This window comes from Scophthalmus maximus, chromosome 3 (assembly GCF_022379125.1).
Source record: "Scophthalmus maximus strain ysfricsl-2021 chromosome 3, ASM2237912v1, whole genome shotgun sequence".
In the NCBI taxonomy this organism is placed as follows: domain Eukaryota; kingdom Metazoa; phylum Chordata; class Actinopteri; order Pleuronectiformes; family Scophthalmidae; genus Scophthalmus; species Scophthalmus maximus.
This window is the reverse complement of record NC_061517.1, coordinates 24,895,614-24,918,181: the sequence shown is the minus strand read 5'-3', so window position 1 is coordinate 24,918,181 and position 22,568 is coordinate 24,895,614. Positions and strand designations below refer to the sequence as shown.

The following is a 22,568-nucleotide window of genomic DNA, read 5'->3' as shown; positions in this document are numbered from 1 at the left end:
CAAATACTTCCGGGTCACTTCAAGATTTAGGAAACTTCCTGAGCCAATTTGACAAATCGACCGCACCCATGTCCTGCAGAGAAGAGAGGAGGGGCGAGAGAGCACAACCAGAACAAAACCAGAATCCTAACAGATGCTCTTGAGTCAATTGGCTGTTTATTTCTTACAGTACAACCATTCAAAATATCTGTCCTCGAACATGTTAACTCTGAATGTAACGCCGGCACGAGGAGAGTAGTATAAGAGTCATGAAGACAGAAAACTGACTCAGTGGTGTCGCACGAAAAGTATACAGTGGTGTGAAAAAGTGTTTGCCCTCTTCCTGATTTCTTGTTTTTTTGCATGTTTGTCACACCTAAATGTTTCGGATCATCAAACAAATTTAAATATAAAACAAAGATAACACAGGTAAACACAAAATGCAGTTTTTAAATGAAGGTTTTTATTATTAAGGGGTGAAAAAATCCAAACCTACATAGGCCTGTGTGATACACCACTGTATATCATATCATTTATCATGCATAATATCATTTTCATTTTTTTTACAGTGGTGTGACCATGTGGCTGCGGTGTGATGGACAAAACCACTTCACCTCTTGTTCTTTCGACACAATACAAAAACAGACGAGCTTAAGTCTAGTAGCCCCATTTAAATGTCACCGCTTAAACAACTTAAATCCCTAATTGTTTTAACTGGTCCTCAGTGCCTGGCGCCTGATAGGTAAATAAAGGTTGATGTAACGTGTGGTCCGTCATGTCATCAGCCTGTGGCCATGCAGAGCCTTATCTCTGGTCAGCTCTCGGTCAGCAAGACAATAATCTGATATCCAATAAGAGGATTCAGTTGCGAGCAAAGTTTTGTAGATACGGGATATATATATATATATATACATATATATATATATGTATATATATATATACCATTTGACTGGAAATCCCATCTGGTTTTAACCCTTGCTACCTGGTAGTCAAGGTAACGTGATATCACAGCCGTTCAGCAGATGCTGCTCCATTGGTTTACTGCGAAAACAGCAGATTATTTCCTAGATTTACTTCATGTCTGAAGAATCCTGCACCCCCCTCCCTAAAGCTTAAAGGCTTTATCCTCTTGTATGTATCCACCAGACTCCCTTTGTTCCCCTTCAGTTCAGGGAACTTAAACCAGTGCAAAAGAAAACAACCCACATAAAAACCGAAGGATAGTTCATTCTTGGAAGGATTTTTACCAAAACACAGATTTTGTTGTACAAAATATTTTGTAATAAATCTACAAAAAATATTATCACTCTAGTCTAGTAATTTTCCCACAAGCAACATGAATGTATACCGAAAGACTCACAGTAGTATTTTCCAATCAAAGCCCTCCAATATGGCTTCCTCGATTAATCTGTAGGGATTTCAAAAAAGATTAATGCATTTACACAGGGACTATATGCATTCATAAATGAATATACTGAAAAAACATCAGTAATTGCTGCTTAAGCTGTCTTCAAATCACTCGAATCAAATTTAAGTGCTGTAAGTGTTTTAAATATTTCATTGATATCAAATATGATGAATGAATTAAAAGTGAAGGAATTTCACGAGGGGCATCTGTTGAGATATGCTACACGGTCAACATCAGCCAGGCAGCTCAGCAGCGGATAATGGTATTTAGATGTCCTGTAAGCACGCGGATCCTCTCAGTCAGCAACATTAATGGGGCCATGAGGCATCCTGCTCATGTCCTCCACGCTTAAGTAAAGGGGATATTAGACCGTAGTAATGCTGGCAGGTCTGAGTGCACTGTCTGCGGTGTAGTCAGGGGGGATCAACATGGGGAGCAGCAGCAAGGTGGTCAACTTCCTGAACAGGAGACAGAGTCTCTTCCCCAACTACAAGGTTGCGGATTCAGATTTTAATCGAAGACCCTCCGAGATTGTTTACCCGCTGGCCAGGGAAAGCTGTGTGAAGACATGGAACTCCATGCAGGAGCTGAGCAGAGACATCTACGACATCTACGCCGAGTACGAGGACGAGGACGACGACAGCGCTCCGTACAGCTTCGCCAAGCCGATTTCCCCCTCCAAAAGGAACTACGTGATCAACATCAATGTAGGGGGGAAGCCCTATCAGATAGCCTACAAGATGGCTGCCAAGTACCCCAAGTCCAGAATAGGACGGCTCGCCACTTACACTGACCACAACATGAAGCTGGACCTGTGTGATGACTACATTGTGACCAACAACGAGTACTTTTTTGACAGGGACCCGGATGTCTTCCACAACATCTTCAACTTCTACAGGACCGGTGTGCTGTGGATCAAGGACGAGTTGTGTCCCCGCAACTTCCTGGAGGAAATCAACTACTGGGGCGTGAGGATCAAAAACACCCACCGCTGCTGCCGCATCTCCTTTGAGGAGAGGCAGGACGAGCTCAACGAGCAGCTGAAGATCCAGAGGGAGCTGGAGGCCGAGGTGGAGATCGAGGAGAACGAGGAGCTCTTTCATGACATGCTCATGGGCCAGAGTCGCCGGGCCGTCTGGAACCTGATGGAGAAGCCGTTTTCGTCCATTAAGGCCAAGTTGATGGCTGTGGCCTCCAGTCTGTTCGTCCTGATCTCCCTGGTGGCCATGACTCTCAACACAGTGGAAGAAATGCAGTACAGAACCCCCACAGGTCAGCTCAGTGGCAAGACATACTGGGAACATGTGGAGTCCATGTGCATCGCCTTCTTCACCATGGAGTTCCTGCTTCGCCTGGTGTCCACTCCCGACCTCAAATCCTTCAGCAGGAGCGTGCTCAACACCGTGGACCTGATTGCCATCCTGCCCCAGTACGTGCAGGGCATCCTGGAGTTCTTTGACAATGAGGAGAACTACATGAAGCACGAGGCCGACATGCAGGCGGTGGGGCAGGTGGGAAAGCTGGGGCAAGTGTTGAGGATCATGAGACTGATGCGAATCTTTCGTATTTTGAAGCTGGCGCGACACTCCACGGGCCTGCGGGCATTTGGCTTCACTCTGCGTCAGTGCTACCAGCAAGTGGGCTGCCTCTTCCTCTTCATCGCCATGGGCATCTTCAGCTTCTCCGCCATGGTTTACACCGTGGAGCATGACGTGCCGAACACGAACTTCACCAGCATTCCCCATGCATGGTGGTGGGCTGCTGTAAGTACATCTTTAAAATGAACACTGAAGCGCCCTCTCCTTCAATTACTAAGTGATGACATCGTCTGTTAATGGTGTGCTGAGAGTGTTATGTTCTTCGATTACACTCCAGCACTACCTGGTTTACAAAAGTGAGGTCAGCCCTACTCCAGGATGTGTCACCTCATGCGTGTGTGAATTGTGTGGTGAAATCGGTGGTGTCAAACTACAGATTGCATATTTAAACTCTATTTACTGATTTATTCTTGGCACCTGGTCAGTGTTGTAGGGTGTTTTTTTTAATTTAAGTTCAATTGCTTGTCTGCGTGTTTCCTTGAATAAACCCGTTAACAGATCATTCCCCTGCCCTTGATGACTGAGTGGTAATATCTTACCTCTAATCCCAGGGAAGGAAATGGTAATCCTTGTAATCATAGGAATGGTTATAGTCAAGTACTCACTGCTACCAACTCCTGCTGTGTATCCGTATGAACATAAGCAGAAGAACTGCACGTTGCCTTTGAGTTAATGCCGCACCCACCTCTGGGTCATTTTGCTGCAGTGTGTTTGCAGAATACCTGCAAAAAATCCATGAAAGGCCACGGGGTGTGACGGTGGGCACGGCTTCTCGCTGAAGTCACATCCGCCCCGGATAGACTCACACTACGGAGCCAGATTGATTTCCCATCAGCAGGAAGAAGAAGCAGGAAACCTGAGTGGGAAACTCTACACAGTATTGATTTAACATGAGTCTATGATTCCAAAAAGGCACATCTCATGAGCATAAGGTGCAGTCAAGAAATTATGCAGAAAAAGTATATTTCTGCTGATGTAGAGGAAATAATGAAGCTCAGCAAATGAAAACTTTGGGTGGAAGTGTCTTGAAGAGTGTTTTTTTTTAAGAATTTACAAAACAAAGTATGGAGATAGGCAAACCTAGACGGAGCTATGGCCATATTGGTAGCAGTAAAACCAACATGATGAAACATGTAATCAGTGAACTCAACTGGGTTTTCATAGTCTGCATACTCAGTCAGATCTTGGTTTAATAGATTATCTCCTGTGTTGATGGTTTTTACAGTGCATCGGGGCTCTGTACTTACAGTGATGCAGTGTGTTCCGACCCCTGCCCGTCCACTCCGCCCTCACTGCGAGGGGCGGGCCGCCACTGCTCATCTTAACCCCGTCCTGGTTCCTCAGTGGTGGAACGAGCTCCCCATTGACATCAGGACAGCAGAATCCCCTCATTGCTTCCGTCGCAGACTGGGAACTCACCTGTTCAGACGGCACCTTACTCCCTGAATTTATTATTTTGAAAAAAGAAAAGAAAGAAAAATCTAAAATCTAAAATTGTTTCTCCTATTTGATAAATGTTTATTTACTCTATTGATTTTTGCACTTTTGGGTAATTTCTTAATGGTTGAATGCACTTATTGTAAGTTGCTCTGGACAAAAGCCTCTACTGAATGAATGTAATGTTACGTTCTGTAATTTTCTGTTTTAACATTTTATATTAACACCGGCAGGTCAGCATCTCCACCGTGGGCTACGGAGACATCTACCCCGAGACCATACTGGGTCGCCTTTTCGCTTTCATCTGCATCGCTTTTGGAATCATTCTCAACGGCCTGCCCATATCCATCCTCTTCAACAAGTTCTCAGACTACTACTCTAAGCTCAAGTCCAACGAGTACACAGCCTCGTCGAAGAAACGAGGCCGGATGAGGTTCGCCAAGAGGACCGGGAAAAGGCTCAACCACTGGATTGGAGGCCAACATTCCTAACCCCAACCCTGTCATGTGCTTTTTTGTATAAAAATAAATAAATGCTTGATTGTAAAACTGTGCTAAAAAAAATGTATGTGATGGGACAAAGAGATGTTACACAGACAAAAGACGATGTGTGGCTAGTTGCTGCCCATCTGGTCGTGTGCTATGGCAGCTTCTGTGGCTGGAAAACCGGTGAGGGATCACCGAGGCACAAGTCTTCATAGTATTTGCGACGCCAAATGGGGAGGACAAGTGGAAGCTGAGTGATTGAATGATCCCTTAATATATTTACTTTTCTATCACAGAAAATTATATTTTTGTTACTTAATGTTCAGAGGCTTGGAAAATAAGTATGATTATGACAGACTTCCAAAAAAATGTGATTGCATTTATTCAAAAATAAGGTTACTTTTCAAAGACAAGTCATAAAACTTTTTGTCCAGCCTTACAACTTATATTCAATTCAACACACACACACACACACACAAAGCTTTACAAATATGCCAGAAAGCGCTTGGAGGAAACATATATAAAATGATAGTGTTACCTATTGTGTTGCCCGCCACAAAGTCTAATTTGTCATGACTATGTTTCATAATGAACCCTCAAATATAACTATACTATTATTACTATAATATTATGTGTCTCTCAGTACAAGTAATGTGGCTTCAGTGAAGTTGTGAAGTGTTGTATGTTTTTGGAGCATGAATCACATCCCCGCAGTGAAACTGTTATGATAAATATTGTCAACATCCCACTGTTTGATCTGCGCCACAAGGAATGAATGACTGAAAAAGTTTTTGTTATCAATGCGGCAGCTCTAATGGTTCAGAGTTTTTGCTGATCTACAATTTATGCCCCAGAGAAAGTAAAAACATACTGTATATCTGAGCAGCAAGTTGCTTCTAATTGCAGTGTTTTGAATCTGTGTGCTCACACGGGAGGTATAGTGCAACGTGTCCCAAACATTGAAGCACTGTTGCTGCTTTTCACTTCTTCAGTTGTTTTGCCTACAAAGTATGATTTGCTTGCAATGCATGTAAGCATGACACGATGCAGTCTGATAATCTGTTGTCAATAATAAACATTGTACCGCTCACCAAATTGTCCCTTTCACTGACTAAAAGACTACAGCACAGACCATAGATATGTTTACCTGTAAACATCTCTAACGGCTTCTTCTGGATGAACTTTGCAATTACAAAAAAAAGGATTTGTCATGGGTGCATTAGGTGCTCCAATTTCGGATCGTTAATGACTATTGATGATATAATAAAGAAAAACAATTTGCAACATACTACTCGCTGGCGATTATAACACAGCCTGTAGGAAGATTGTCAATAATATTTCAGGCAAGTAATATCTGAAGACATTGCAAAGTTTCAAAATGACCACTTGTGGTTGACGCCTGAGAGAAGGGTCAGCAGAACCAACTCAACTACTAGGAACAATTGTCAACAACAGATCATCAATATGAACAACAACGAACAACAACCTCCAAAATAACCATGGCTTATTCAACACATCTCTGACAATGTGTCAGCATGACTTCATATGACAACCTTTACAAAAAAAAGGATTCATAAATGTTATTTAGTCTACATTCTATTTGGGTAGACATACTTAACGAACAAGACAATCAGAGTAGGACAGATAGTTGGAGCTGAGAAGTCCGGCTGTTGGCAGTCCATAACAGAACCCAATCCATTATTAAAAATATATAAATATATACATATAAGTGTGTGTGTGTGTGTGTGTATATATATATATATATATATATAAAAAATTCTAATTCTGAGAATTATATCTTTTGACATAAGATGCTATTTATTTGCAGATGTTGTTCATTCATTTGGCGGGGGTGGTAGTGAAGAGATCAATATTTATATATTATTATTATTATTATTATTATTATTATCTATAGATATCTATACATTTTATTTTAACTGTACTTTCCACAGATATTATAAAAACATTGAATAAACCTGAGTGTAGAACTCACCTGATCTATGTTTCGACTGAAATTGACCATTCCCTCCAGAAGGTGGCAGCAGCACCTCTGCGACATCAGCTGCACTAATAGGACAACGAAGAAGTCGCCTCTCGTCCCGCAGTGTTGTTAAGTGACCTCTGCTGCTAGCAGTCAACCTCTCAAAAAAATGGTTCCTCCGGTTGCAGTGTCGCCTCTGATCAAGGTTTGTGTTGCCTAATATTCTATGGAGAAGGTTTCCTCGTGTTCTTACTCTAAAACGACCCTTGGCGACGGGATTTTCAGTTCGCTAGCGACGCACGCTAACCCGCTGACATTAGCTAGCTAGGGAGCATGCTAGCCGACAGCTAGCTGCATCTTCCACAACGTCCCTGAGGTCTGCAATGAAGTGAGGGATCACAGTGGTGCTGCTGCGTGACATATTAATAAAACATCGGTTTGTTATTGTTGTTGGACTGCAACGTGCACTGACAGAAGCGCGGCCTCGACTTTTGCTAGAAGCTAAGATGAGACGCTTGTCGCATGGAAATGACGTAGCGCTAGCTGGTGGCTATGAATGGAAAAGTCCTTGGGACACTATGTCCGATAATACAACACAAGGTGTTTTGTATATAATAACACATCCTTTGTGTTGGTTAATAAAGTTTAAGCTGCGGTTTATTATAATATTTAGTTGCAACAAGTGTTCAAAAATGGGTCTGTTGCCCTCTACTGCATTGTTTATCATTAATCGATTAGTTGTTTGGTCCATAAAATGTTGAAAAATGTCGACGGTGTTTCCCAAACCCCCTCGATGATGTTTTGTTTTGTCCACACACCAAATATATTCAGTTTACTATCACTGAGGAGCAAAGAAACCAGAAAATGTTCACACGTAAGAAGTTGAAATCAGAGAATTTTGCCTTTCCCCCCATAAAAACTACTTGATCCAATTAATCGATGATCAAAATAGTTGGCGATTAATTTAGTAGTTGATTACTAACCGATTAACTGTTGCAGCTCTAGTTATATTTGAATGAAACTATTGCTCTTCGGTGGGTTGTGATGGTGCTGAACTTCAGAGTAGGTCACAGCCACTGTGGAGACATTCGACTGTTAGAAACGTGTTTTGTGCTCGTGACCAAGGCCTCAGAAAAATCTTTTTTACTGGGTGTAGCAACAAGGAAGGATGTCAACAACTACCGGATGCCCTGGTTCTCTTTTAACTCTTAATAGTCCATATGGAGATTTAATGTCAAAAGAAATGAATGTCACTAATGTTTACATCCTTTTTTCTGTTTCTTCTACAGACAGCCAGGTATTCAGCTCTGATTGCTGGGATCATCTACGGCAAAAGCAGATATGGTTTGTTTTTCCAAGATTAACCCCTTTGATCCAATAGAATATTACAACAACCCAGACTAAATTTGGCCAAAAGACACTTAAAACAAATATTTAAGTTATTAAATAATGGTTACAAAAACTGAAAGATCCTTTGGAGACTAATCTGCACTAAATTCTTGCAGCGTGTCATATAAAGACCTTGTAGGAGCCATTTGTGGACATGGTTGGTCCAGTAGGTGTCACCCGTGTGCTTCAGGTAATTCACTGGGCTAAGCCTAATCTTAAAGCCACTGAGGGGCTACACAGACGGGCTAAGAGCTGTTTGACTCGCCCACCAATGGACATGGCTCCATCCAAAGAGTCCAACATCTTCTGTTATTTATTGAATAGTTGTCGCTCAACGTTCGATCCATATCGGTGTCCATAAGTCTCCATTCATTCACAAGTTTCACCAACACCACAATGCAGCCGTCACCTGGCGTGGAGGTGGTCAAAGGCACACCGTACACCTGAGGGAAAGTTCCTACCTGTATGGTAAATTACCTGAAGCACACGGGCGATGCCCACTGGACCAACAAAGTCTGGAAATAGTTCCTACAGACGTGTGATGGCTGTTTAGTGATTCAAGCTCATTGGAGATGCAAGACGTTAAACAGGATGTTCACTTTACATAATGTGACCAGATGTCATTTTAGCATACAACTTAGGCAGTTGGTGATGCATGGGGTGTTTTTTTTTCTTAACTAAATGTTTTTTTGTTTTTTAAATTAATCTCTTAATTTGCTCAGATACCCTGAAGCCCATCGCAGCTGAGGAGAGGAGGATCGAGGAGGAGGAGAAGAAGGTCCGCGAGGAGCAGGAGCGCATTGCCAAACAGATAAGAGAAGGTAATCTAAAGCTCCATCACAGTTTGAACACTCATAAAATGGTGGACTCCATAATCAGGCTTCTAGTGTACATGACAGCTGTTGTTACATCACTCTTGGAACTACAGCTGTCAAATTAGCTCATCTAAAATATCAAACTTTCCTCCTCACAGCAAATGAAGACACTATCCTGAAGTAGAGCGTCGGAGCGCTGTGTGAAGATGTCCACGTACATGTGCAATTTCCAATCTCTCCTTCCTTTTTTCTGGAGTAACGATGGCAAAGTCGGGTCACAACCAGTCAAACACGCCGGTGTGGACGATGTTTTCTCTGTTCCCTTGAATGACACAACACTTCTCCGGGTTGCCAGATACAGCAATTAAAAATTGAACTACATGTTATGAAACAAAGCTCTTGAACTCTGCATTGTAAACCTGCAAATGCAGCAACATAAGTTATGAAGTTAAATTTTGTAATGAAGCAAAAGCATATAAACAGATGTACATGATCCCTGTTGCGTTTGCCCTTTGCTTCTTCAATATGTGACCTTAATTGGTGTTCTCCCAGAAACTGTTACAGCACAGATGAGACCTATGTAATATTGTAGTGATAACCTGTTTTGCCATTAAAACCCTCACGAGTCAACATATACAATACAGATGTTTTTCATTTGTCCTAACAGGAAATTGGGGAACAACCTAAGTGTCGTCGTCTGGTTCTCAGATGATGCCCTGTGGATCTCACTAGAAATATGACGGGTCCAATTTATTAGTGACTTAGGTGCAAAGACATAACATGAAAAAACAATCTTCATAAGATGTAGAATTTCTTAATAGTTTAACGGGAAAGGGAACTAAAATGACTCCTTTTAGGTTGCAAATGAGAACAATGACGAATTTTAATACTTAAATGCAGGAATTGCACATCATGACGTTATGGTGAAAACCTTTGGATTCATTCCCTGTGGACAGTCATTTTTTAAGCCTTAGAGAGATGAATACTGGCAGACTGTATATAAAGACGACAATTACTTTTTATTATTTGTGTAAAATGGGAGAAAATAGCCCAATATTCCCACTAAAAATTTTAATTCCCTAAGCTTATTTCGGCTTATTGTCACAAGACAAAAAGTGTAAATGATTTGATTTATTGGGATCTCCATTAGCCGAGGCCATATCCAAAACACAGCAACATACAAAACTCAACACAACGCGGGGCCTATTTTAATTATTCACATGCGGAGATAAACATATCAGACATAAAACATGCATTAGTATTTAGTTATTTTTTGCTTGAATATGTTTATGGACAGATGGATTAGTAAACCTTTTCAGCTGTGAGTGGGTTTCAATGAAGGTCATATGAATGAGTTCTAATTAATATGGAATGTGCTGTTTTAAGTTACGAAAAAAAGAATATAATCAAAATGGGGATATTTGGTTTGTTTAAAAAGAAAAGTATTTATTTTTACTAGGGATGGGACGGTATTGGAATATCGGTTTGGGCCATCCCTAATTTTTACTGAAGACCCACAAGACATTTAAATGCTACAAATATGTTGCCACCACGAAAATAACATTCATACCCATCAGTCAGAGACCTGACATGTTCAACCTGAGCTCCTCCCCTCCACGGGAGCAAGTGCGTGTCTACAACAGCATCATTTAAACTTCTATCTATTGTTTTCAGATTAGAGATATAGAGTTAACACTGTTTTTGTTGACAGGTCTTGTGTCGGCGTTAATGGTTCTGACCGCGCTGAGCAGCGCCGAGGCCTTACCTAATATCTTAAGGACAGGATTATTTAGGACAACAACAAAACCATGGTCGGCCAAAAATAAAGCTGGACTTACTGGCATGCCTCTCACCTCGGCTCCCACCTACTGTGCATAACCAAAAATATCTCCCGCAGTCTGCTGTAGGGGAACTTGCCAGGGGTGAACGGGATTACTCTGATCTGCTTACTCTTTTTTTTTATGTACACCACAACATAGATATTAGGGGGAATAAAATCTGCATTGCCCAACAACATGAAAGAAATAGACATTTTAAACGGAAAGAAATGAAAATATCAATAAGCTTAATGAAAACCCATAAAATTTAAATATATACTGCTTCAACAAAAGCCAAACAAAGACCGCAACTTTAAAGCAATTCTACATAATTTGGTTCACTAGCTCACAAATCTGTGGCAACAAAATAGAAAGTAATGCACTCCAGCGTTAAAGTCTGTGAAGGTATGCCACGTCACACTGTGGTGTCGTTCAGCACTTTGCCGATGCTGACGTGGCCTAAACCTCCTTGGGTACAAATGTTCAAATTAATATTTATGTCATGTTTTGTCTGGCCCCATGACTTCAGGTCGAACCCTCCGGCAGCAACGAGACGACGGTGCGTTACTTAACTGAGCTCGAGACAGCAGACGGGAACTCCCGAGTCACTGCTCACGTAACATGACAGGAATTCATTACCGAATTATGTGCAGGCTATTGTTTTGTATTTTGATTTGTGGTGCTTGTCGTGCTGAAAATGTTCAATTTGTCTCTAGTTTCCCATCACACTGCCCTTTATGTCTGAAAGCATTTCATATCTGAATGTGTAAATGATTGAATTTGTGGATCTTTTGTGTTCAGTAAGCAACAACACCCCTATAAATATTTAGGTGCACTTAAAATCCCTCTCCCATTAAGCAAAGCAGAATCTATTAATAATTGAAGTGAGCCAGTTTATTTTTGCCCCCAATCATTAGGCCAGTTGGGAACGTAATGAAGTCTAAACAACAGAACAGGAAACACTTCTGGGCAGTCATGAGCTTGCTGTTTGTTCTTGGGAATTTTTGAATTTGTTCAGAGATTTGGGAACTTCAGTTGAGTACTGACAAAAAGACTTTTCCTGGTTTACACTTTATGTACAAAACCACTCATCTCTCCTGGTCTTTCAGTTACTCTGTATTCACACTCTTTTCTCACATGCGTGACTAAATATATCTGAACTATTGAAGCACTTGGACCAATGAAGGTTCCCACGTGACCTCGGTGCCCCAAAAATACACTAGTTTGCTCCTGTAAAAACCTCCGCCGTGGACGTGTGACTTGAGGCTCAGCCCACCTCTTTATCCCCCGGGGGGCCATTATACGCCACTGAAAACAATTACATAAAGCCCCACACACTGAATTGGCGAGGGTTCATCTGCTTATAACAGGGGATTTTGGTTAACTGGATTAGCAGTAGATTTAAACTCTGCATTTAGGTCCAAGAAGTAAAAAATAAATCGGTGAGCTCGTCTGCGCATCGCGTATAAAAGACCGACATGACCGACTCCTCGACACAGCTCGGACACGGCAACGGCTCTGCACTGAAAACCTCCCGCCTCTTCATCCTTCACCTCAGGTAGGTAAAATGCTGCTTTGGTCTTTTTTACAGTAGATGTGCTAGAGTGACATTTTGCTTCAGTGCAGCTGAAAAAATGGCAAAATTGATGTGCTCGATTTGTTTTGTTTTTCCCGTCTAGAATGGACTATCAACTGATTGCCCTGGCGATGTTGCTCATGGCCTTCATTGAGCAGAGCCTGGCCTCCTGCGTGGTGGACAGCTTCACCGTCAAACAGGACTTCGACCCCGTGAGAGTGAGTATACAGAAATATCTCTATTTGAGAAATACAGACGATTCCACAAATAGAAGGATAAAGGGAGAAAATCAAAAGTTAGCCAACTCATACAGACGAGTAGGGGGAAAAAAATCATCATCCTCCATATGAACCAGCACATAGTGTTGTGCATTGCGCAGTACAGTTCGTGCACTGTACGTATCTGTGAGTTCATGTTTTGATGTCTTTTTTTGTTTGACAGTATGCTGGAAAATGGTACGCTCTGCAGAAGAAAGACCCCGAGGGCTTGTTCCTGCAGGACAACATCTCTGCTGAGTACACCGTCGGAGATGACGGTGCCATGGTGGCCTCCTCCAGGGGCAGAGTCACTCTCTTTGGGTGGGTCGTCGTCGTTTTCAGAAATCACTACAAGAATATTCAAATATGCTATATTTATATAATTGATATCTGACCGTGCGACATATCTTTTTTTGCTTGACATCCAGGTTCTGGGTTGTGTGCGCCGACATGGCAGCGCAGTACTCGGTGCCCGACCCCGTCACCCCTGGCAAGATGTTCATGAACTACCAGGGCCTGGCCAGCTACCTGTCGAGTGGCGGTAAGCCTCCTCAGTTTTATACAAACTAGGAGTCGACCGATTATCGGAGCAGATAGTCAACATTTTTATAATTATTAGTATTGGGAATTTTTTTAAGCCGATTTGCTGATAAGATAACTTTCAATGTACTACTTTGGCTTTGATGAAGCCGCAGTCACGACTCTCTGGGTTTTATCAATATCCCGTCGAAGTTTTGTTTGTTCAACTTCATAATAATGCTCCAGAATTAAACATTTACTTTAAGGCATTTCAATAAAAGTTTTGTGTTAAGAGTCTTCAATGACACCTGTTGACTGGTTTTAGATATCAGTTAGGGCTAACCCTAATCTCTTAAATTAGTAATAATCCGTATCGGTTGACCCCTAATACAAACACTCTCTGGGCCTCGGGTCATTCTCAACTGAGACTAACTTCTCGCCCCCTCTGCTCGTCCAGGTGACAACTACTGGGTCATCGACACAGACTACGACAACTACGCCATCACCTACGCCTGCCGCACCCTGAAGGAGGACGGCAGCTGCGAGGACGGCTACGCCATTGTTTTCTCCCGCAACCCCCGTGGCTTCTCCCCCGCCACCCAGAGGGTCGTCCGCCAAAAGCAGGAGGAAATCTGCATGGCCGGACAGTTCCAGCCCGTGCTGCAGTCCGGTACGTCTTCGGATCTTTCACATTCAATTCAACAGATTAGTGAAACCGTCGCCATAGGTTATTTGAATTTGATTGTTTCGGCTGATTCTCTGATGCCTAGAAGCTCCAGATCTAGTTCAAATCTAAATGTAAGATTAGAACTTAACAAAGACTACGTTCTTGTATTCACAGTATTATCGCTGTCTTTTGTAAGGAATTTGTATTCTTAACTGTAAATGTAGAAAAAGGACGGCATGTATGGAAGGAATTCTACTCTCCCCAGATTTTGAAATTTAAAAGTCACTGAACTTTTGCTACCGAATTTTTTTTTTCAGCATTGAAATTGTGTATCTGAGTTTTGTTTTTGTTTTTACCTCTGAATTCAACACTTTAAGATTTAGAACTTCACTTGTTTTTTTCAATGTTCAAAAATTAAATTTGAGTTGCGATCAGAGTAAGGTAAACAATGAGCTACGGAACAGGTTTCCACCAAACGACCCGGATTCCAGGTTGAAAGAATGAGCAGTGAGAAGAGTGCGCGTCCGCAAAGTGCAGACACCGAAAAGGCTGCAATGTTCACAATATATTTTGTGAACAATGAAAAACAAAAGTGAATATCAGTTATTGAAATTTCGAAGTGTTGAAATCGGAGGCAAAAACTTCAGAGCTTCACAGAAAAGAAAATTCCCTTTAAATTTCAAAGTCCGGTTTACTGTTATCTTTTAGTCTTCACACTCAGGATAAATGTTTCGAGCTCTATGTCGCATGTAAACTCATCTAATGCTCACTTAATGTATTCTCAACAGGAGCTTGCTAAGCTGGTTCACTGAGCAGCCGTTCATCACGGTGCCCGAGACGAAGACGGTTCCTCCTCTCCGAGATGCGAAGAGGAGAATAATCCTGTTGTACTTATGATTTGCCATGTTCCAACAGCAATACGACGAACAAGCTGTTGAATCCAATTCAGTGCCCCGTGAACAAATGTAATCAATACTGCCAAAACAAAAATATACTCCCAGGCCTAACCTAACAACAACAAAAAATCTATTATCGCATTAGTGAATATGAGAATAGAACCAACCGTGCAGTATAGTCACACAGATGGAGAATATCTGCACTGAATAATCATTCTGTATTTGGTAACAATAAATTTTTGTACAAAAACTTGCTGTTGTCCTCATCTTTGGAGAATAAGAACTAGAGCTGCAACAGCTGATCGACTAATTAATTAGTAATCGACTACTAAATTAATCGCCAACTATTTTGATAATCGATTAATCACAACTCGTACTTTGTATGGAGAATAAAGTCAAAATTCTCTGATTTCAGCTTCTTAAATGTGAATATTTTGGTTTCTTAGCTCCTCTATGACAGTAAACTAAATATCTTTGGTGTGTGGACAAAACAAAAATCATCTTGGGGTTTTGGAAAACACAATCAACATTTTTCACCATTACATGACATTTTATGGACCAAACAACTAATCGATTAATCGAGAAAAATGATTGAAAGACTAATCGAAAGCGACAATAATCGTTAGTTGCAGCCCTAACAAAAACAGAGACCGGTGATCCAACCTTGATTTCACTGGTGCACAAACACATGTAAAACCGTGATATATATAAACTAAGAGACAATTCAAGTAGAATACAAAACAGAATGCAACTTTAATTAAAAGGGAAATTATAAAAAATATATTTTACTCCTCCTTCCATACCATTGACAGGACATGTGACACTATATGGAACGCATTAACAGTAAAACTAATTTCAACACTGCAGTTGTAAACATCCATACATAATCGATACCGCTTATCCTTTTGGTCTGTTCATGGGATTTGTTTACAATTGCAAAAATATATAGTATATGGCCGAGTCATACTTTTTATTTTTTATTAAAAGATTAATATTACATGTTGCCATGTAATTTGATTCAGAGTAATAACCCTAAAAAGGTTTCCACCTTGACAGGATGTGTTCAATAGCTATATTCATCTCAGAAATGTTGGTAATGTTTACTGATGATTATTCTGTTCAGTCTTATTTTTTTTTTTTAACATTTGTTTCCAAAATTACTGTTATCAAAAATGTGATGCCCATCTTAGTGTCAAGTAGAACATGAGCACAACAGATCGTGAGCATAAATAATAAACTTTTTTGGTGTAACGGGAATGAGCGAATGAAACAACGCTAAATCAATCACCTGCGACATGTGCTGTATAACAAAGAGTAAAATCAGCACATTGATCTCTATAAAAAATGTATAAAACAATTCCGAAACACAATATAAAAACTCTCAGACTCAACCTTGGTCTAGTGCTCCTCTGAATACTTCTCTGGCAGCGAATGTGGCCCTGGTCTTCCCCAGTAGTCCACAGCTCGAACTCTGTACAGGCCACCGACGTCTCTGTCCACTACGGAACACAAAGTGGTATAATGGTGTTACAATATGGTTGGAGGTCACAAATGGCAAAATATAGTTTGAAATATGAGGGGAAAGTGTATTTCACTGCTCTTCACAAGGAATCCTCACCTGGTGAGTAGACATATGAAGTAAAAATGGTGTCCTGTGGATTAACCCTGCGGAATGTCTCCAGGTCTGCGGAGAATTCAACCTCAAACGTCTTGATGCATCTGCAGATAAGAGGAAAGCAAAAGGAATGAATGAATATGTGCACACATACTGCATGTACTGCTGTACTTGACATTATGACCTCTGGATAAGAAGCAGCATCTGCTTTCACTCATTAACACTTACTAAGAGAAATTATCAATTGTGTCCACCTACTTGGAATCAACACAGTGATCCGACCAGACAACCAGGACTTGGCCTTTGGTGATCCTGACGAAGCGTAGTCCATTCACCTGATCAAATCATCTACAGAGTTAAAGAATGAGCCGCGGGTCTTCCCTCTCAACACAGGCTTTGAGATACATTCAGGTTTCATACTTAAATAAAATCACTTTCTCACTTAGTTCAGTGATGGCAGGAAAATCTGGCACAGAAACGTATATCCTCAGCTATAGAGGTGGGATTCAGCTGATGAACAGACAAGGAGACCACTCAGCGTTTGTTTGCGTGTGTGTGTTGATACTGACCTGGTCTGGCGCGGCTTCGGGCTGGGCACATACATGGACGAGGAGGACGGAGGGTACGGGCAGTTTGGCTTTTACAGTCAGAGTGTCGCCTGCAGGGACTTCCCAGGGTCCATCGACACGAGGGTCCTGACATAATGACACATCGGTCGGTCAAAGCACAGACTAAAACACTTTTGAGAAAAGATGCAGCCTCAGATGAATCCGCCCTGCCTTCATGTCAATTGATTATACATGAAACGGAATTCAACATAGTAATTAAAGATGCACTGTACATAAACCTCATCCATTAATCAAAAAATTACAGATATGTTATTATATTGTATCATTGGGGGGAAACAATGTATTATTTCAGTATTTACACTGAAGAAGCAATTTTACTGCTTCATAGGAATGTGACCTTGAAGATCAACACTATGGTTCGTCCAAAAAAAAGCAAAACAATTTAGTTCTGTTCAAATTGATTTCCGTTTTGAACAAAAACTCCATATGCATAGCAAATAACCAACCATAATAATCATCAGAGTGGGCTGATTAAATTAGAGTGCGGATGTTTGTATCTTATTATGAAATGGTAATTAAATATAAATGGATGAAACAATCAGCCTTTTATTTTACATTTTTTTGTGTTCATGTTAATTGTCCCGATTGTCGCTCAGTGCTCCCGTTACCTGCACAGCCCTGAGCCGTCGGAACTGTTCTGCTGTGGGGAAGTCGGGACTGCCCATGCTCTGCCACAGCTGGTACGGGTTGGTTACGTTGTTGTCCATGTGATACGTGACACACACAAGACCTGGATACAGAGAACACACAGAACACGGAAGGACTGAAATTAACTGCTCACTTGCAGGACTAACGGTATGTAGGATTTTAAGGTATGAGATAAATATTGTAACCATAAAATAACATCAAACCCGAAAGTTATTTTGTCGAACGCACCCTTTTGTGCAGCCAGTCCCGTCAGCAAGACTGTGATGTCATCAATGCAGGTGGAGGTGCGGTTGTCGTCACTGTTGTAGACCAGTGCTGCCGCCTGCCAGCTGTCCGAGCCTCCTGGCGTCAGAGGCTTGTGGCTGGTGGCGAGGACTCCCACTGTGCTGTTGCCGGCTCCTGCCGAGTTCAGATGCTGAGCCTGGACCTGGGTCTCTCCTGGAAATTAAATCACATGCAGGAGAGGAAGGCGAGGCCATTAAACAAAGGACTGGGGCCGATGAAAGAGCAACATCCTGGAGACCTGAGCTTCAGCTAGGGGGCTAATTTAGAAAATCATTCACGTATTCCAACTGAGGGTCACGTGTCCGACTGTACGGAGATCGTCACCTAGCAACGCCAGCAGGCCCATGACAGAGAGGACGGGCTTCCTGATGAACTGGACGTGAGGCGGCTGCGTGTTGTTGACCTGGAAGCGCGCCGTCAAAGTGCGCTGTGTGAAGGCGTGCGGGTGGTAGCTGAGGAAAGCATTGTCGTTGCTAAGCAGGGTGTAGTTGATGGTGCTGTTGGGGTCTGCCAGCAGCAGGTCCTGGTGCTGCTGTATCACCTGTTGAATGGAGCAGGATGGAGGACACAAACATTTTTAAATTCGTGTTGTGTTATGGACTGTAACTGACAAAAATGTTTCCGTTGAGACATTAACTGTACTTTAGTCTAATGTGTGTTTTTTTCCACACTGAAGTATAAAAGATAGCGGGAAACTCTGAACGCCCAGGTCACATTCGGCTCATCAAAGTTGACAAACATGTAATCGTTGAATGCAGTCACAAGAAATCAATGAAATCACTAAGGCAAATAAGTGTGAGAAATCTTCTTCCATATAAATATATCATCTCTTTTGCACTCGTACTTCACCACCATCACCATCCAATGTTTTTAAATATGATTTGAGTCCAGAGGTTTTTCATGTTACCCTTCAGCTCACCTTCACCACCATGGCAGCGTAGGTCACATCCGCCCTCCACCCCTGAGGCCTGGACCAGCCCACCAGGGGATCGGCCTCATCATTGTAAATGGGGAGGCTGCGGAACCGAGGGAAACGCTCTTGGATCTCCCCCACGGTCTGGATCTCCTGCTGAAGGATGGGCAATGAATAGCCTCCTCCCTGAAGGACAGAGACAGAAAGAAAAAAAGGGATTCTAATTGCATTGTAGTTTATATTATTCAGGTGATTGAGCTAATAGGAGTTAAGGTCTTTCAAGTCAGGCGAGCCCACCTTCTTGTGCAGAGCGATGAAGTCAATCCTGACGCCGGTTTCCCCTGTGAAGTAGTTGGTGCCGTTGTAGCAGTGCTGCAGCATGGCCCAGCAGTACGGCGAGTGTGGCTGGGAATGGCAGGAGTCTCCAGGACCCCCAAACCTCAGGAGAGTGCTGGCAGCACGCAGACCCTCGGAACAGGCATCGTAGTAGTTTAGGAACCCTAAAGAAAAAACAACCAGAGAACTGTTCCTGGGCACGGCAACAATACTGAATCTGTGTACACTGTGAAACACACACTGTTACCACTCTCATGTCTTCACGTGGATCGAAATCATATCGCAGGAAATGATGATTACTGGAATTTCAAATTTTCAAATGAGCAAATTACTAATTTTAAGGATAAGTAGTAGTAAGCATATAAGTAATATTATGTCTAAGAGAGAAACAATTGGAACAAATTTGCATTTCTGATTTCCACTTGAAAAATAACTGTCATTTAGCAGGTCATGACTGTACCTTGAATGGACACGGTGACATTGTCAAAGTCGTGGTTGTTGGGCTCGTTCCATGTTTCAAAGCTCCACTGAGAAACACTTGCCAGGCCATATTTGTCTGTGATTTCAGACGAAACAGTGAATATTAAGAATTGAACAAGTTTGAAATGATGCTATTGATCTATTTAGTTGTGAAGCACAAACGGTAAAATCTCAGCAAGCGGGTCACCTGGTTGAAAAACCTGACACTAATGCAACCCTTTTCCTATATTTCTATGGGCCATGTTTACATGCTATGGAGAGGAAACATATTCAATACAATAATGACAAATCTCACTCACCTATGTACCTCTTGGCAATGAGGTAAACCAGATTTCGCCACTCGACCAGTTGTGATTTTTCCTCAAAGTCGGTGAAGTAGTTTGAGACACTGCCCATCAGTTCGAAGCCTGCCAACAGGAAGTGCAATAAGAACTCTGCTTCATATTCTTATATCAGTGTTTCCCCTACCATTGAATTGGGGGGCTCCCCAATTTAGTATTTTACATACAATGCCAAGCAGAAGTCATTTAAGGTCACTTTCCTTATATACCTTATTCCTCATTACTGCATAAAAGATTGTGGATGAAACTGGATTAATGAAACCTAACCCTAACAAGCCCAAACCCTAACCATAACCCCCCCAAAACCAGTAAACCTAGGGGAAACACTGTATATGAAAGTATTTGGGTTTCGTCCAGTCGGCAACAACCTAGATCCAGAAGAAAACTCGAAGCTGACTTTAACTACGTATCACAAATATGATTTGATGTTTCCCAGCCCTGTTGTGACGGCTCGGTACCTGGTCGGAGCCCATTAATCCACAAGAGTTCCAACAGCCGGTCCAGTTTAGTGAAGTCGTACTGAGGTCGTCCTCCAATATCTCTACAACAACAAACAATAAATATATTATTTTCAAACTAGGCAAATATCAAATTTTACTACATGGTCTCCACTTCCTTGTTCACGTACTGTGCAGTGACCAGCTCCAACATCCAGTGTATCCTGACCTGCTGGATCCCTCCATGGGGGACGGAGCCCACGTAGGCCAGGTTCAGCTGCTGGTCGACGCTCAGGTCGAACTGGTCGGCCTGGGTGTGAGGGAGAGGAGGGCTGGACACAAAGAGAGAGAAGCCTTCCTCTTATAGGTGAAGTAATATGCAAAAATCACTTTTTCAGTGTTTCTGCACATACATGTGTGTATCTGTGGATCCTGCCAGTCCACAAACTGTGAAAAAAGACCACCCTGTAGTTTTTGTGAGTTGGCTCAACCCTACAGCCTGGCTCTGAACCACTGGTTCAGATTTCTCTCCCACTGTGACGTCACACTAACCCCGCCAGCAAACTGAGAATCTCCACTTTTACAGGTGAAGGGGCGTGACATTTCCTACACATTTTGAAGTCTGTTGACCAACCACAACAGACTGGGCCAGCGGGCCAATCAGAGCAGACTGGGGTTTATCGGGAGGCGGGGCTAAAATAAATCCAAGTGTTCAGACAGAGGGTGAAAAGAGGAGCTGCAGGAATGGGCGGTGTGAGAACACTGATGCCTTTTCTGAACATTAGAGCATGTCAACCTTTTCAAGTGGCAACACAAATCAAAAGTATGAACCTGAATATGAGCATAATATTTCACCTTTAACCTTGTGTGACACAACAATGGATTTTTAACCTCACTATGTTTAACATACCAGCTCATGCATTTTTCTACAAACGTGTAGTACTCTGAGACTAATTCATTTGGACTCGACAACTTCAGAAGCCAATCTCCGATGACAAAAAATGGACATTTAAAAAGTGCAGCGACATTGCTGCGGATGCCGACTTGATGTGAAATTACGACGCAGCTTTATTTATCACAGAGGCATTCGTTAACACTTTCCACATTCTCAACTTTCTGACCGGAGTTCACACTCGCTGCTGGAGGAACCGGGAGGACGTGACCTACCAGAAGCCGGTGCTCCTCCAGAAGTGTGTCAGGTCTCCCACCGCTCTCCCCACGTCCGCCGTGACGACGTGCGACGCGCCTGACGTCCGCGCGACGTTCAGGAGAAAAGCCAAAACAGGGAGAGCTCGCCTGTGCATGTCTGACCGCCACCGAGCACGGCTACTTCCTGTGTCGCACCGCCGACCCCACTCCTTCTAAAAACACCAGGCCGAAGCCCAACTTCACCAAACACTCCCAACAACGGCGACGAGCCGCCGCAAGTCGGCGCCTCGTGATGACGTACATTGCATGCGACGCTGTTGTAGTCTTGCCTGCATGCGAGCAACGTCTGTTTTCAGAGGGGATAACGTCATAGGTGTTATAAATATAGGTATACAGGTACTATTCATTTAAAGCATTATATTATAAATATATTTCTATCATAGTTAAATAGTAATGTTAGGTCAAAGTAAAAGTTTAAATACTAACAAGTGCAGCCAGCCCAGCAGCTGTAGGTGCACTTGTTTATTGTATTCCATACAGAGAAGTGCAGCAGACTTAAGGTCAATCTGATATTTTACATTAGATTAAAATGTATTTCACATTAGGTACTATTCATTAAAACGAATGAAGTATTTTTTTTATTAATAGTTAAATAGTATAGTTAAATGTCACAGGTTTGAAGGAGCAGGACCCAAATGAGAGTACAGGGAAAATAAGTGTTTAATATCTAAGGTATCAAAAAATAGACTTGGTCTTTAAAGGAAAAATGAACAAAATCCAACTCTCCAAAATATACTACAACGGCATTATAAAATTCCTGAAATTCAGCCATGGCTTTTGGAAATTGGTGTGCAAGCCGGAGATTTTCTATATTTTCCATCTGACCCCCCCTGTGAAATTTCTGGGGGCGC

At 42.1% G+C, this 22,568-nt stretch overlaps 3 protein-coding genes and 1 long non-coding RNA gene across 6 annotated transcripts; 3 read left to right on the top strand and 1 right to left on the bottom strand.

Annotated features, from left to right (window-relative positions):
• Positions 1 to 1,781: 1,781 nt before the first annotated feature.
• Positions 1,782 to 6,119, top strand: LOC118313409 (potassium voltage-gated channel subfamily V member 2-like). The gene is made up of 2 exons (XM_035638816.2): positions 1,782 to 3,150; positions 4,656 to 6,119. The coding sequence occupies exons 1-2, from the start codon at positions 1,816 to 1,818 to the stop codon at positions 4,911 to 4,913; spliced, it is 1,593 nt and encodes a 530-aa protein (XP_035494709.1). The 5' UTR covers positions 1,782 to 1,815; the 3' UTR covers positions 4,914 to 6,119.
• An 819-nt stretch (positions 6,120 to 6,938) lies between these two features.
• Positions 6,939 to 9,731, top strand: LOC118313412. The gene is made up of 4 exons (XR_004794462.2): positions 6,939 to 7,093; positions 8,178 to 8,232; positions 9,000 to 9,098; positions 9,251 to 9,731. It is a non-coding gene; the product is annotated as an uncharacterized LOC118313412 (long non-coding RNA).
• A 1,573-nt stretch (positions 9,732 to 11,304) lies between these two features.
• LOC118313411 (purpurin) lies at positions 11,305 to 15,207 on the top strand. The gene is made up of 6 exons (XM_047330691.1): positions 11,305 to 12,467; positions 12,589 to 12,703; positions 12,927 to 13,063; positions 13,171 to 13,283; positions 13,719 to 13,931; positions 14,717 to 15,207. Exons 1-6 carry the CDS (start codon positions 12,388 to 12,390, stop codon positions 14,725 to 14,727), a joined length of 669 nt encoding a protein of 222 aa, XP_047186647.1. The 5' UTR covers positions 11,305 to 12,387; the 3' UTR covers positions 14,728 to 15,207.
• Positions 15,208 to 15,553: 346 nt separating this feature from the next.
• On the bottom strand, positions 15,554 to 21,946 carry idua (alpha-L-iduronidase). Of its 3 annotated transcripts, none has more exons than XM_035638813.2 (14): positions 21,676 to 21,946; positions 20,700 to 20,840; positions 20,530 to 20,612; positions 20,030 to 20,137; positions 19,711 to 19,806; positions 19,212 to 19,414; positions 18,921 to 19,100; positions 18,326 to 18,542; positions 17,945 to 18,154; positions 17,677 to 17,798; positions 17,009 to 17,134; positions 16,698 to 16,774; positions 16,443 to 16,543; positions 15,554 to 16,323 (listed from the first exon to the last, which is right to left on the bottom strand). In XM_035638813.2, exons 1-14 carry the CDS (start codon positions 21,810 to 21,812, stop codon positions 16,223 to 16,225), a joined length of 1,902 nt encoding a protein of 633 aa, XP_035494706.2. In that variant the 5' UTR covers positions 21,813 to 21,946; the 3' UTR covers positions 15,554 to 16,222. The 3 variants fall into 3 exon arrangements, 2 of the variants coding, with proteins under 2 accessions (XP_035494706.2, XP_035494707.2); XM_035638814.2 differs by having other exon boundaries at positions 20,738 to 20,840; positions 21,676 to 21,813; XR_004794461.2 differs by lacking the exon at positions 15,554 to 16,323 and having other exon boundaries at positions 16,492 to 16,543; positions 16,698 to 16,787.
• Between the last annotated feature and the right edge of the window lie 622 nt (positions 21,947 to 22,568).